Source organism: Mycteria americana, chromosome 20 (genome assembly GCF_035582795.1).
Source record: "Mycteria americana isolate JAX WOST 10 ecotype Jacksonville Zoo and Gardens chromosome 20, USCA_MyAme_1.0, whole genome shotgun sequence".
Taxonomy (NCBI): domain Eukaryota; kingdom Metazoa; phylum Chordata; class Aves; order Ciconiiformes; family Ciconiidae; genus Mycteria; species Mycteria americana.
Window position 1 is genome coordinate 5,070,377 of NC_134384.1, and position 13,394 is coordinate 5,083,770.

At 61.9% G+C, this 13,394-nt stretch overlaps 1 protein-coding gene across 1 annotated transcript in view; it reads left to right on the top strand.

Annotated features, from left to right (window-relative positions):
- The window catches only part of SCUBE3 (signal peptide, CUB domain and EGF like domain containing 3), a 37,938-nt gene that overhangs the window by 13,130 nt on the left and 11,414 nt on the right, over positions 1–13,394 (top strand). Inside the window, exons 4-8 of the mRNA XM_075521558.1 lie at positions 944–1,078; positions 4,309–4,434; positions 5,435–5,551; positions 9,186–9,233; positions 12,961–13,077. Of these exons, the coding sequence (XP_075377673.1) occupies positions 944–1,078; positions 4,309–4,434; positions 5,435–5,551; positions 9,186–9,233; positions 12,961–13,077 (543 nt within the window). The remainder of the gene's footprint in view (positions 1–943; positions 1,079–4,308; positions 4,435–5,434; positions 5,552–9,185; positions 9,234–12,960; positions 13,078–13,394) is intronic.

Here is a 13,394-nt window from a genome sequence, read left to right on the forward strand (position 1 = left end):
GCTGGGAGCCCCCCCCCGGCACGCGCCGTCACCGAGCCACTGCTCCGGCGTTTCCAGTGGCCGATGCTGACGGGGCTCAGCTTTCCCCTCGGCCGCCGGCTCTGCAACGCTGGAGTTCACGGGAGGTTTTTTTTGGCACGGGGCCCCTCGCTCCCCGACCCGACGCCGTTGCCCGGCCCCAGGACCGCGGGCGGAGGGGGCAGGGGCGGCCGTGGCGGAGCTTTGCCTCTCTGCCCGAGCCCGGCGTCCTGGTTGCTCTGGCACCTCGGGGCACCGGCGGGTTCAGCTTGGACCGCTGTCCCCAAAAACTCCCTGGAGAGAGCAATGGGCTGTTGCTCCTCATTAAGTGAGGGATTCGCAGGGACAGAGCAGGAGCGGCCCAGGCCGAGGGCATCGCCGCCGCCCCGGGTGTGCGCTTCGAGCCCCTTCCAGCCTTGGTTTGTTAAACCAAAACAGGCACGAGGGCAGCAGAGCTGCTGGGGATTTGAGTCTCCTTACAAGTAATTATCCCCGCTCCAGGCTAAGGTTTCCCAGCTCCCCCTAATGAAGTGCAGGCATCCCCAGCCGGCGACGGGCTCGGAGGGGCTGGGAGGGGGGGCAGCTGCAGCCGGCATCCTGGCCGAGCATCCTGGGTGCTTTGGGGGTCCCGGGACGAGGAGAATCCCTTTCTCTGTGGTTTGGTGTTCCCTTCTGTAAAATGAGGCTGGACTTTTTTTTTTTTGCCCATCAGCCGGGGAAGCCGTATGGCCTTTGCGACCCACCCCTTGGTGGGCTTTGCCTTCATCCCCTGCAGCCCGAAAGCACCCCCCTTTTCTTCTAGCTGGGGGGATCACGGATGTAAAGCAGAAATAATCTGCTGCCTAGCAAATCTGTCACAGCCGGTTCCCCGTTCCCTCGGCGTGCCACGGAGCCACGCTCACCCCCTGCCACCTTCCCTTTGCAGACCTGGACGAGTGCTCGGAGGGCAACGGCGGCTGCCAGCAGACCTGCGTCAACATGATGGGCAGCTACGAGTGCTTCTGCCGGGAGGGCTTCTTCCTCAGCGACAACCAGCACACCTGCATCCAGCGCCCCGAAGGTGAGTGCACGCCGTCTCCCCACCCCGGGGCACCCTCCGTCCCCTGCCTTTATCGGGCAGGTCTGTCCCCCGTCGCCCCTGGCCGCCCTCTGCACGGTGCCTGGCTTTGGGTGCTGGTTCGTGACCCTTCTCGGTGTTGCAAATTTAAAAGCAAATTTATTCTGAGCACATTGGGAGAGGACGCTGCGAGGCTAATAAACATCTCTGTAACAAAACCCTCCCAGGCCCCTTAAGCACAATAATACCGAACGGAGGACATTAATCCTGTATCCAGAGCGTTTTATTAAATAAAAACTACCCGGAGATCCTCACACCACCCTGCAAGACTCGTCTTCTCCTGCCAGGTCTTGCGCAGCACCGAGCCCTTCGTCTCGATATCAGCTCTAAATTGCTGCCGTCTGGAGCAATCTCTTAGCCAAAATAGGAGGAAATGAGAGATTTTTGCATCTCTGCTGATTTTTATCTCCCCTGCTTGGCAAAGCCGACTGAGTGTTTTTGCTTTCCTCCTTCCCCCTTCCCAGCTGCGTCGGTCCCTCCAGCTCCCCGGAGAGTCTCGCCCAGCCCAGCGGCCGCGGTGGCATCTCCCATGTCCCCATCCCCTGCCTGCCTGGGAGGGACGAGCTGGCTGCTCCGTCCCTCCGGTGACGCCGTGGGTGGTCCCCAGTGGGGACAGGGACGCAGGTGCTGGGTTTTGAGCTGGTTTCTGAGCTGAACGGCTGCAGAGCGTTGTTGGCCCGGGGATGTCTGCGTCGCTTCTGCTCCCTGAGATTGATTTTGTAGCTGCTGCGCGGTCCCTGAGCTCGGGCTCAGGAGCGGCTGCTGAGGACAAGGGGTGGGAGGGTTGCGGCTGGTCCCCGGGCTGCGAGCCTGGAAAAGGCGGAGAGCTGAGGACAAGTTGGGGTCCGATGTTAAAGCCTGCTCTGACTTTACCGGCTCTGTGGGCACTGCCAATACTGAATGCAATAACTGCGTTCAGTATGGGAGTGCTAAACCTCAAGGTTACGGCTGCTTCCTTCCTTCTGGGGTCCTTGCCAGCTCCTTGTCTCTCTTCACCTACCCTGGCAGGAGGCTTTCTCCTTTCCCTCTGCCCTTTCTCTGTTTCCTAATCTCCCTCTTGCTTTCCCCTCTCCCTCCTGATGCAGAGGGAGAATGCTGCTGGGTCGGGAGACCCGGGGGACGGATCCCAGGGCCCCGCTCCGGCAGCACCGTGACCCTCTCCCTCACACTGGACAGTCCCTCCCAGTAAGGAGAGGCCAAGGGTTGGGGCTCGCTGGGGTGTCGGTGCCTTTAAACCCCGTCGCGCTCAGCCCGACGATGACAGCGGAGCCACCGAAAGCAAAAGAGGCGAGCAGGGTCCTCGCATGGTGCCGGTGCAAGAGCAGATGATGATGTTGCAGGGAGAGGAAGGATTAAAGGGGGTGCAAAGCTCAAGGGCTCCCTTCCCGGGCGGTGGCCGTAGGCACCGAGGGATTGCCGTGTCCCGGCATCGTGCAGCGGAGGAGGATGCCGAGCCCGGGTGGAATCGCCTGGGGAGCCTTAGGAAAACAGCGTGCGGCCGTCCTGGCCTGGAGGGAAGCCAGGACACACGGACGCCAGAGGTTGCGTCTCTGCTGGGACGGGCCAGGGGATCTCTGCAGACTGCCGGCCGTTGCGATCTGGCTTCTCTAGAAGGTGGCATCTCCGGGGGAGCAGCGGTGCGGCAGGGCAGGGTCAGCCTTGGAGGTCCCTGTGTCCGCCGTGGTACCCGGGACGCAGCGGAGATGCTGCCAGCTAGTGAAGAGCAGCAATAAAAAAGAGGGGGAGAGAAAAGCCGCTCTTCAGAGGAGAGGCTGAGCGCGCTTGGCTGTCCCCGACGTCCCTGGGGCATGCGATGCCGCAGGGGGTCCCAGGGCAGGGCTGGGGGGAGCGTGGGGGCTCACAGCAGCATCCCGGCCCCGGGGCAGGCTGGAGGGTGCCAGGGGGACAGAGCAGGGCTCCCCGCAGGTTGGGGGTTCCCAGCCCTGGCACGGGAGGCCAGGGAAGGGAGGGCTGGTGTGGTTGGAGGCGGGAGGCTCTAATTACAGAGGGCTTGCCTGCCACTGCAATTACAGATGATCGCCCTGTCCTGGAGCAGAGCCAGGCGGGATCTGCTGGGCAGGTGATGGGGAGCAGCCTGGGACACCCACAGGCTCCAGCCTGGGGTTTTTAACCCTTCCGTGCATGCTCGGTGCATCTCAGCATCCTCCTTCGAGGTGCCCTGACCCCGTAAGGACCTTCCCTCACCCTCCTGCCCCAGGCTCTTGGCAGCCCACGGGCTTGCAGCTCTGCCCGGTCCCCCATCCTGACGCCGGCATCGCTCACCCCGCGGTGGGCTCAGCGCCGGGTGCCTGGAAAGGAGCTGACCCCCTCCCTCTGCCAGAAAAAGGCCCTGAGCAGGCAGCTGCATCTCCCGGAGGGCCATCCCCGGCTTGCTGTGGGGTTTGTTAAATGTCTCATAAACTCCCGTCAATGCCCCGTTCGGCATCTGCTGAACCCGGCTTTCTGCAGCTGGGCGTCCCCGTGCCCCAAGAGGGGCTGGGGCGGGAGGGGGCTGTGGACAGGTCAGCGAGGGTGAAATGGCAGCTCCGATAATGGGAACCGGCAGCTCCCCAACCCCTCGTTCCCCAGGCGCTGCCAGCCGGTGAATCCTCCCCGAGCTGTCGATGCACCCTGTAGCTTGCGGGATCGGCCCCGGGGCTCATCCTGGCGGAGCAGCTCCGGGGCTGTCCCCGCCGGCAGCCAGCTCTGCCCCTCCAAAACCCTTCCTTGCTCTGCTGAACAATGCCACGGCTGCCTGCCCGGGGGTCTGTAATCACAACCGTGCTCACCCCGTCCTCCTCGTCTTCCAAAAAGAAGCCGCAGCGCTCCGTCCCGTCGGTGCCAGGAAGGGCCGGTGGGCAGCAGCAGCTTCTGGCCCGCTGCTTGCCCCGAGGCGTGGGAGCGGGGTCTTACCCGAGGCAGTGGGAGGGAATCAAAGGTTCAAGGCTCCAGGGTGGCTTTGTCCACCTTCCCGAGCAGCTCTGTGCTAGGAGGTGCTGCCCTTCGAGGCATTGCCCGGGGTTATCCTGTCCCCCCTAAGGTCCTCGCTTGCAAGGTTTTCCCCTTGTTGCCCCCATCTCTCCATCCCCATTCCACCCCAGACATCCTTCTGCCGCTGTGGACCAGCGCCGGCAAGCTTTTGGAGCTTTTCTTTGCTTCCTTCTCTCTTTTAGAAGGAATGAACTGCATGAACAAGAACCACGGCTGCGCCCACATCTGCCGGGAGACCCCCAAGGGGGGCATCGCCTGCGAGTGCCGCCCCGGCTTCGAGCTCACCAAGAACCAGCGCGACTGCAAACGTAAGGAGCCCTCCAGGGATGGGGATGCGGCATCCCGGGGACCCCTAACCTTGTCCCAGTGGTACAGACCCCTCCTGGCCCTGCTGCGAAGCCCTCACCCCCCTGGTACTAGCTGAGTTATCGAGCCTGAAGCCCTCTGGCTTCGTTTTCCTCTGGCGTGCCTGGCCCTGCCTCCGTTGCCCTTGCTCCTGGCAATGCTCCCGGCATTCCCCTCTGCCGTGTCGCCACGAGGCATCGTGCCCTTACACTGAGCGGGCTGAAATGGCAGTTAAAGGGGGTCCCAGAGGCACAGCATACCCTGTCCCTGTCCCACCGTACCCTGTCCCTGTCCCACCGTACCCTGTCCCTGTCCCACCGTTTCGCTTTCTCAAGGGAGATGAACAGGGAGAGCGCGATCGGCAGGGGAGGAGCGCAGGAATCCTCTCCCCGGGGGACAGGGTGCTCTCAGCCTGTCTGATCTCCTGCCAGCATCTCACTGGCACTGCCAGGGTTATTAAATAGATATGTATGTGTTTATGCAATTATTTTTAGTTTGTTCCTCATTTGCTGTCTGCAGCAAACGTGTAAAATCGCTGATGAAATGGAGTTTTAATCCTATGAGCCTATTATCCCTCCAAGCTCAATGAGCAGTACGCCTTGCCCCCCGGGGAGGGCTGGCAGGGATTTCCAGCAGCACCTGAGTCATTCCAGACCTCAGGAAAGTCCCACCCTTCCCCTGTAACACCAGCTCCAGGGTCAGGGGCAACCAGGCCAGCGGCCCCCTTTGCTCGGGCTCCGCCGGTGGCATTTAGCAGATATGCAAAGGGAAGACGCGAGAAACCGCATAACAGTTTGCATCTGCCAAGCTCCCGCAGGGAAAGTTGAAGGGCTTTAGAAATTATCCAGGAAGGAGGCATCTCTCCGAGGGTACGGACGAGGTTTTTCCAAGCCGGATTTATGCTACCGCTTGGGGATGCAGGGCTGGGGCCCCGGCTGACGGCCAGTGCTTTGCCTCCCGCAGTGACCTGCAACTACGGGAACGGGGGCTGCCAGCATACCTGCGACGACACCGACCAGGGGCCCAAGTGCGGCTGCCACGTCAAGTTTTTGCTGCACTCCGACGGGGTGACGTGCATAGGTAGGTGCGAGCCATTGCCTGGCCGCGGGGACGGGGGTCGGGGTGCGGGATGGCTCGTCTTCCTCCCTGGGCAATTTGCTCTTGGCCCGATGAAGGGGTTGGGGTTTTTTTTTCCAAGCTTTGGGGACGCGGCGTTTCCTTTCGCTGGGATCGGAGAAATGGCGCGTGCGTGAGGGATGCTGCGGGTACCGATGCTCAGGGACGCGTCGCTGCTCGACCGCGGGGGGCAAAAGTGGCCGCGGGGATGTTGGAGGGGCCGTTTGGGGACAGGTCGGTTGTGCCGGGGTGCAGGCAGGGGTCCCTGCCTGCCTCCATGCCGCTGGAGTGAGAGGGGTGAGGATGTCCCCGCGCTAGAAATTGTCACTGTCACCGTCACCGGCAGCATTCGGGGAGGGACACGGCGGGGACAGATTTGGCTGAGGTGATCCGTTCCGACTTGGCACTGTGGGGCCTCGGCTCAGGAACAATTGTCTTGCAAAAAAACCCCCAAAACCCCAACAACCCGACAACTCAACCACCCCCAAAATTGTCCTTTTCCTGTGTGTGTTTTCAAATTGTAAAACATCAAACAGAGATAGAAGTTTTACTGGTTTCATATGCTTGTGCTGTTTAACAGCTGATTTGATTTAAAAAAATGTTACATTCGGGGAGTGATTAAGTCCACAAATTGCTCGAGACATTTGAGTTCTTATTGCAAAATAAAAAAGAAAAGGGAATTGAAAGCAAGAGAGAGGTTTTGGCTCCCGTGTCCCTGCTGTGCCTGAACAGAAAACCCTCTGCGCTTTCCAAAAACGGCTCCGTCCTGGACAGGGGTCCCTGCGTGCGTGTCGTCTGCGTTGGTGCGAGGACTCGGGGAGGTTTGGCACCAAAACGATGCTCTGACCCGCTGGCTGCGGGGGGTGGGAGAGCAGCTCGCCAAAGCATCTCGTGATTTGGGGGATGCTCGAGAGGGGTCCGGTTGCCGGAGGGTCTCAGCACTTGCACCCCAGGTGCCGCGGGCGTGAGGGCTGGGATTCGGGCATTTCCAAAATCGCTCGTCCTCGTGGCCTCGGTGCCAAAATCTCCCCTTTCATCCCCGCGCCGTGCGCCGCGTCCGCTTGGGGAGGCATCTCCCACCGGAGCCGCAACGTCCCCGGGAGCTCTCCCCTCACCCACCTTCCCGAGGAAAATTAAACTCCGCGATGGAGGATTTTAGGAGCAGCGCCAGCCCGAACCCCCCCGCCGCGCCTTCTGCACCCCTTGCGGTCTTGCAGCCCCCTCTCCGCAGGAAGGGGCCCGCCCGGCTCCCGCGTCCCCCGGGGGATTCCCGGCCCCCCAGCCCCACCGCGGGAACACTGCGGGATTGTGCTCCGGCCGCTGGGAGCCGGCGGCCGCCCCACGGGGATGCCCCGCCGGCAGATTTACGGCCGAGGTACCTGCTCGGATATTTATAACCACCCTTTCTTGTTTTACAGCCGGGGCTCAGCAAACAGCCCTCCCCCCCTCCCCGGTGCTCCCTCCGCCGCCCCTTCCCCATTTCCTCTGAAATATTTCATCATTTCAAGGGGAATAAAGTTTCCAGCGAGGGGAAACGCAAACTCGCTCCCCGGGCCATGGGCTTTGAAATTGTACGCGGTGCGTTTGATGGGCTGCCGGGACAGGCCCCTGGTCCAGGTTCCCTTCAGATCACACCACGCGGCAGGAAGCACGATCAGCCCCTTTGAATGACAGTTTCATTAGGCCACGGCCGGTGTTTTTCATTTTTCCGCTTTTTATTGCTGCTTTTAAAAATGCAGATAATGAATAACATGCCTCTGAGCAAAGCAGGGCCAGCCCTAATGGCTCCCAAAATGTCTGCAGGCTCGAGGGGGAGGGGGAGCCGGGAGGGGAGGCCGATGACCTTATATATTTATATTTATGCTCGAAAAGCAGCCTTTTTTTTTAAAAAAAAAAAAAAAAAACAACACATAAAATCGCCCTCCAGCAGCCCAGGATGCAGCGCCCGCAGGGAGGTGCAAACCGGGCCGCCGCAGCTGATACTGATTTTGGCTTTCCGGGAAGATTTGCAAGCCAGGGCATCACTGCGGCTCCCTCCACCGATATTTGGGGTGCAGCAGGGCCGTCGCCGTTCCCCCGCTTGCAGCGAGCACCGGCGGAGCGGGAGGCGGTGGATGGGGAGGAAATACGATTAGATGGAGAAGGAAACTAAACTCAGCTCAAGTTTTATGGCTGATTTCCTGACCTGCGCCCAGGCGGCTTGCGGCGGCTCCGCCGATGCTCCCCAGCTTTGTGAAGCCGGCAGTGCCGGGAGCGGTGCTGGGAGCCGGGGCTGGGCTGGACCCCGCTGCCGGGTCGATGCTGGGGACACCAAAGCGAAGGGACCGCGGTCTGGGAGGGCTCTGGGAAGGAGAAAGCAGGGCACAGGGACGCGGGGCGGGTGGCCGTGGGCATGCCACGCGTGCTCCTCCATGCACGTCAACCTCCCTGAGGAGGACACGGTCCCTGCGGAGCCTTGGCACCCCGTGTCCCGGCTGCTGTATCCCTGCCCTCAGCCTGAGCCCCCCGGGACAGCGCAGGCACAGCCGGGGGTTGCGTTTCCCCTCTTTTCCCCTTCCACCATCCTCCCCTCCGCGTGGACCCGGCGTCGTTTCTCCTTAAGCAGGGATGCGCTCGTCTCTGCTCGGTCCCGTGGGTGATGGGCTCCACGTGGCCCGAGCACCCCAGCTCCGTGCTCACCCGAGGGCTCTCCGGCTTTGGTCCAGCACTTCCACGGGGCTCTGTCCCCATGCGGGAGCAAAAACAAGTGCTGGGGTGCCTTGTCCCCTCCCCAGAGTGACCGGGACGAAGGAGGGACGTCTCCCAGCCGTGGATGAGTGGTGCCAGGCAGAGTTTCCTTTGCAGGGCAAAGCTCAAGCTAATTTTTTGAGGCAATCCCCAAAAGTGATCCCTGGGTGTTTTAGCACTGATTTGGGGGTCTGCGGCTTTGCCCGGGCTGCTCTCAGCCCCTTCTTGGCCGTTTGTACCCCCCAGGATCCCACACGCTCCCTTGGGTGCTCAGCACCCCGGGGCTGTGCTGTGCCTCACCGGGGCTTCCTGCACCCGGGTGCGCCGACGCAGGGGTGAGGCTGAGCAGCCCAAGCTTACCCAAAATTTGGGCTCACCACCGGCTTGGCTGCTAAATCCAAGTGGTGCAAGTGCCACCGGCGGGACACGGTCGCCTTCCTGCAGCCCACGGCCGTGCAGCGTCCATACGGCTCCTCCCAGGGATTGCAACCCGCCCCAGCGCGCGCTGGTTTTGCTCCAGCGAGGACGAGGACCTGGTTCCCGAGACTAACGGGCTGCACTAACGCTCCTCGTAACGTGCTTCCTCCCTCTCGCACGGGGCTCCGGCCAGCACGATGCAGCGTGAAAAACCGGAGGGGGTTTGGAGAGGCTGCGGGGCACGGGATGCTTCGGACAGGGTGATGGAGGAGTCGATAGCACCGCACCCAAACCTCGGGTTTTGGCTCTTTTGGGAGGAGGGGGGAGAAAAAACCCAAAGGGACAATTTCCACCAGGCTGGAAAGGCAGCGGAGTCGAACCCATTGACGTGTGACACCAACCGAGCTCCTTGCTGGGCACCGTTTCTAAATCACTTTTTTATAATGTTAAACAGGGGAGAGACACTTCCAGCAACACGTTATCCTTGAGACGTTTTCTAATGGTAAATATTTTTGTTCTCTCTATCTCTACGAAGGGGTCTAACCGTAGACGGTCTCTCATCTCGAGATCATAACCAGGCTCGGGGGGCTGAGCTGTCGCGCTAACCGCATGTCTCACTAACCCTGTCCCCCGCTGCTGCTTTTAAACCCCGCAGAGCAAGCCCGGCCTCGGGCTGCGAGCGGACTTTGCTTTTGGGGGACGGAGAAAGAAACCCTCCCCTGGCTGCGCTTGCATGAGGCGGGGGCTCTCGCGTTGCTTTGGTCGATCCAGCCCGGTGCAGGGGGTGATAATCCGCTTTCCAGTGGCTGCGGCAATGGTTTTGCCTCCTCCACCACCGCCGGGCAAGCCCGAGAGGGGCTAGCAGCGGTCCGCCGTGGCTGCGTGGCGGGGATGCGGCCGTGCGCTCCCCAAGTTACCCCTTCCCGCAGCCCGCCCGCTCACGGACGGTCCCCTCTGCGGACGCGGGGACGTTCAGAGCGTCCCAGGGCTCGGCCCAGCAAAGCTGCTAACCGTGCTCGGAGGCACCCAGCCCAGAGCCGCAGCAAATCGCAGAGCTGTGGCCAATGTGCAGAGTTGCGATGACCTTTTATTGGGCTGGGCACCTCAGCTGCTTCCCCGAGGATTTCTTTGCAACCCCTGCCAGGTCTCTAAGCCCTTCACAAAGGTAAGGCGACGCCTCTGCTCCACCGACAAGGAAACTGAGGCAGTCCGAAGGTGCAGCGACTTGTCTGCGGTGGGGAATCTTGTTCATGGATGTGCTGGGTGCATGCAAACCCCAAGCACATCCAGGAGGAGCTGTGGGTCCGCAGCTCACTGGAGGCAGGGAGCACCGACCGTGGCTTTCAGGGAGCTCTGCAGAGCCCTGGGAGCGGGAGAAGGGGGGACCCCCAGCTCCGCGCCGTCACCGCGCTCCAGCCGACCTGGCTGTAATCCCTCTGATTACCGCGCAATTATCTCCTTAGGCTCGTGGGATCGCAATCCCGCTGCGATCGCTGCTTCCCGGCCGGTGGAGGCGAAGCTGGAGCGTGCGTGGGCAGGGTGCCGCGGGGGCACGGGCAGGGGCTCCGTCGGTCCCCGGTGACAGCGAAGGGTGCCGAGCGGGGCGAAGGTTTCCGTGGCACGGCGGTCGGGAAGCGAGACTGGAGCTGGGATGGAGGAGGGTGGGAAAGAGTGTGTGTGTGCGTGCAAGCTGCTTTGTCTTCTCCCTCCCCGAGCGATGGAGGCCCTCGCCAAAGCCCTGTGTGGTTGGGTGAGTCACGCTGGCTCGCGCCAGGGTGGGAGCAGCCCCTGGGCTGCCGGCGCTGCCAAACAATGCCGCTCTGCCGGGGCCCCGCTCCAGCACCTGGCCCCACGCCGCCCGACCTCCGCTGCTTCGCAGGTACGCCAGCAGCCCCCTCCGAGCTTTTTGCAAGCCTAGGGCACGGTCCCCCCTTTGCAAAGGGGTTTGCGGCGGGGCTCCAGTCGCGCTGCCTCAGCTCCCACCCCGTGCACGCCCCGGGCGCCGGCCGCATCCTGCACGGGACGGCGGGTAGGGTTTGCTTTACATCTCGGCCGAAATTCCCAAAGGTGCAAAGGGGCTGGGGGGGGGCAGATGGGTGCCGCAGCACTGGAGGAGGCTCTGAGCATGGTGAAGCGTGCCCAGGGCACCGCGCTCCCCGGACAGCCCCGTCCTCCCCGCTGCGGCCGCTTCTCCGGCTCCTTGGTCCTGCCGAAAGCAGAGCCCGCACCAAGCCCATCGTCTCATCTCGGCGGCAACGCTGTGAAATCAATCCTCCCTAGGCTGCTTCTGCATCAGCTGCTGGAACAAAGGCTGGCGTTAAATAATTCATCGGGCTTCCAGAAAGTTTCCCTTCCCTTCGGCACGGTGTTGCCCGCACCACGCTCTTCGTCCCAGCACCGCGGGGGGGAGGACGGTCCCGGCATGGCTGGGCTGTGTGCGGCGTGAGGACCTGGCTGGAGGAATAATATCGGCAGAAATCCCTCCCTCGCTGTTAAGTTTTGTAATTGTGCGGGCTATTAATTTCATAAAACGGTCCCTTTTGTTCTCTTATTATGGGACATCATAAAAATAGCAGCGGCAAGATGAGCACAGAGCGATCCCAGCTCCCTCGCCCCGCGGCAAATGGTTGGATGGTTCAGTCATTCCCACCCCATGCGGCGCTCGCAAAGAGCGGGAGAACCTGGGATTTGCTCTTTCCAAGGAATTTCTTCAAGGCATTTTCATCTTGGGTTCCTTGAAGCCCAAATGCCTCATTTATCCAAGCAACCAGCCTTCTGAAAGGAATATTTTATTATCCTTTGTGAACAACTTAATGCACTTCAAACCATTGTTCTGGTGGTTAGGACCGAAATTGAGGATTGATCTCACAGGGAAGCTGTCAAGCTGAAAATGCTTCGTTTAAATTAGTGTCCCTTCTAGTCCTACCAGCAACAGCTGACTTTGATAATGCTGAAATAATTAGCATTTTTTTTAAATCGGATTTTTTTTTCCACTGATGCTGCCTGCCTCTGTGTGTGTGTTCTAATTACGCGAAGCGTCTCCCAGATTAGCCCGCGACACTGGCCTGGCCGACGTGCCCGAGCGGCGGGTGACGGTTAGGGACCGGCGGCGTGGGGTCACCCGTGGCTTTGTGGCATGGTGGTAGCGGCGGCAGCGGTGGCAGCGAGGGGGCCGGGACCCCCCCCCCCCGCCATCCCACAGGGGGGGACCGGGACCGCGCACCCGCATCCCCGGGGAGCCACAGCCTGGGCACCCCCGGCGAGACCTGGCTCTGGCTGCGTTTTGCACAGCCAGCGCTGTGACTTTGCCACTTGGAAACGCAATTCCTCCGCGTCGGAGCTGCCAAAGCTGGACTCCACCAGACCCTGTTTTCGGGGGGACGCGTGGCCCCGATGCCAGCGTGGGGGCTGAGCGCGGCAGGATTAATCCCACGGAGCCGCTTTTCCCTCCGTCAGCTGAAAAGCTGACGAGTTTCGGGAGCAAAGAGCCTCCGTCAAACCACCTCCGCTTTTCCCAGCGCCCCGAGCGTCCGTTGTTTCACAACAGGCAGTGGCTCTGCCTGCACATCCCTGCCCGTGTCCCCGACCTCGTCCTCCCCGGGACGGCCGGGCACCGCTCTGCTCCCCGCCTGCGATGAATGAAGCATCCCCTAACAAGGGGACAGGGCTGTGCCCGCTCCCCTCTCTACCTTAAATGCAGATACCCAGTGTATAAGAGCAGGTTGTCGGAAGGCGGGAGGGTTGCACAGGGGTTTGGACGGCGAACGAGGAAATCTGGGTGCTTTTTCCTGCCTTAGCGCTGCCTGCAACCTAGGGTGAATCACAGGCACCCTTATTTCACCTCTGAAATCCCCGGGGAGCAGCACCTGGGTGTGTGGTGGGGCGACGGGAAAGGCAACGAGTGCCGGGCCGTCTGCGGAGGCGGAAGATGCTGCGGGATCACCAAACATTAACGCCTTACCCGCCCCGGCCCTCGCGCTCTCCATCCGGGGTGTTTATTAATTCGGCGGCTCCGTGACCTCGTTACTGCTGCGTGAAAAGCCGGGGGCGGTTTCAGTGGGTTCTGCAGGGAGGTTCGCGCTCGCTGCCTCTCCCGGGCTGCAGCGTTGGGGACATTTGGGTGGCGTGGGGACACCTGGGTGGCATGGGGACATGTGGGTGGCGGGAGCCCCTCCGGCCTGTTAAACACCGGTCCCTCACCCCGGCCGCTCTCTCCCCTCTCTGTGCAGAGACGTGTGCGGTGAACAACGGGGGCTGCGACAGCAAGTGTCACGACGCGGCCACGGGCGTGCACTGCAGCTGCCCCATGGGCTTCATGCTCCAGCCTGACAGGAAGACGTGCAAAGGTAGGTGGGTGCGCGCGGGGCCGGGGCGTTCACTGCTCACCCTCGGGTGCCTCAGACCCCCCGCTGCGTCCTCGGTGCCCTTAGAAAAGGCTCGGCTTTAGCTCGGTTTGACGTCGCCGGCGGCGTTCGCTTGTGCTTGGTGTTTGCATCCGTGGGGTGGGGACGGGGATCGCCCCCAGGCGCGGGAAAGCAGCCGCCTTGCTAAAGGCACCGTGAGCGGCCCCGCTCCCCCGGGAAGCGGGGAGGAGGAAAGCGGGGTCAGGCCAAGGCGGAGGGGATGGCATGGCACTTGTGGGGCTGGAGGGTCCCGTCCCGCC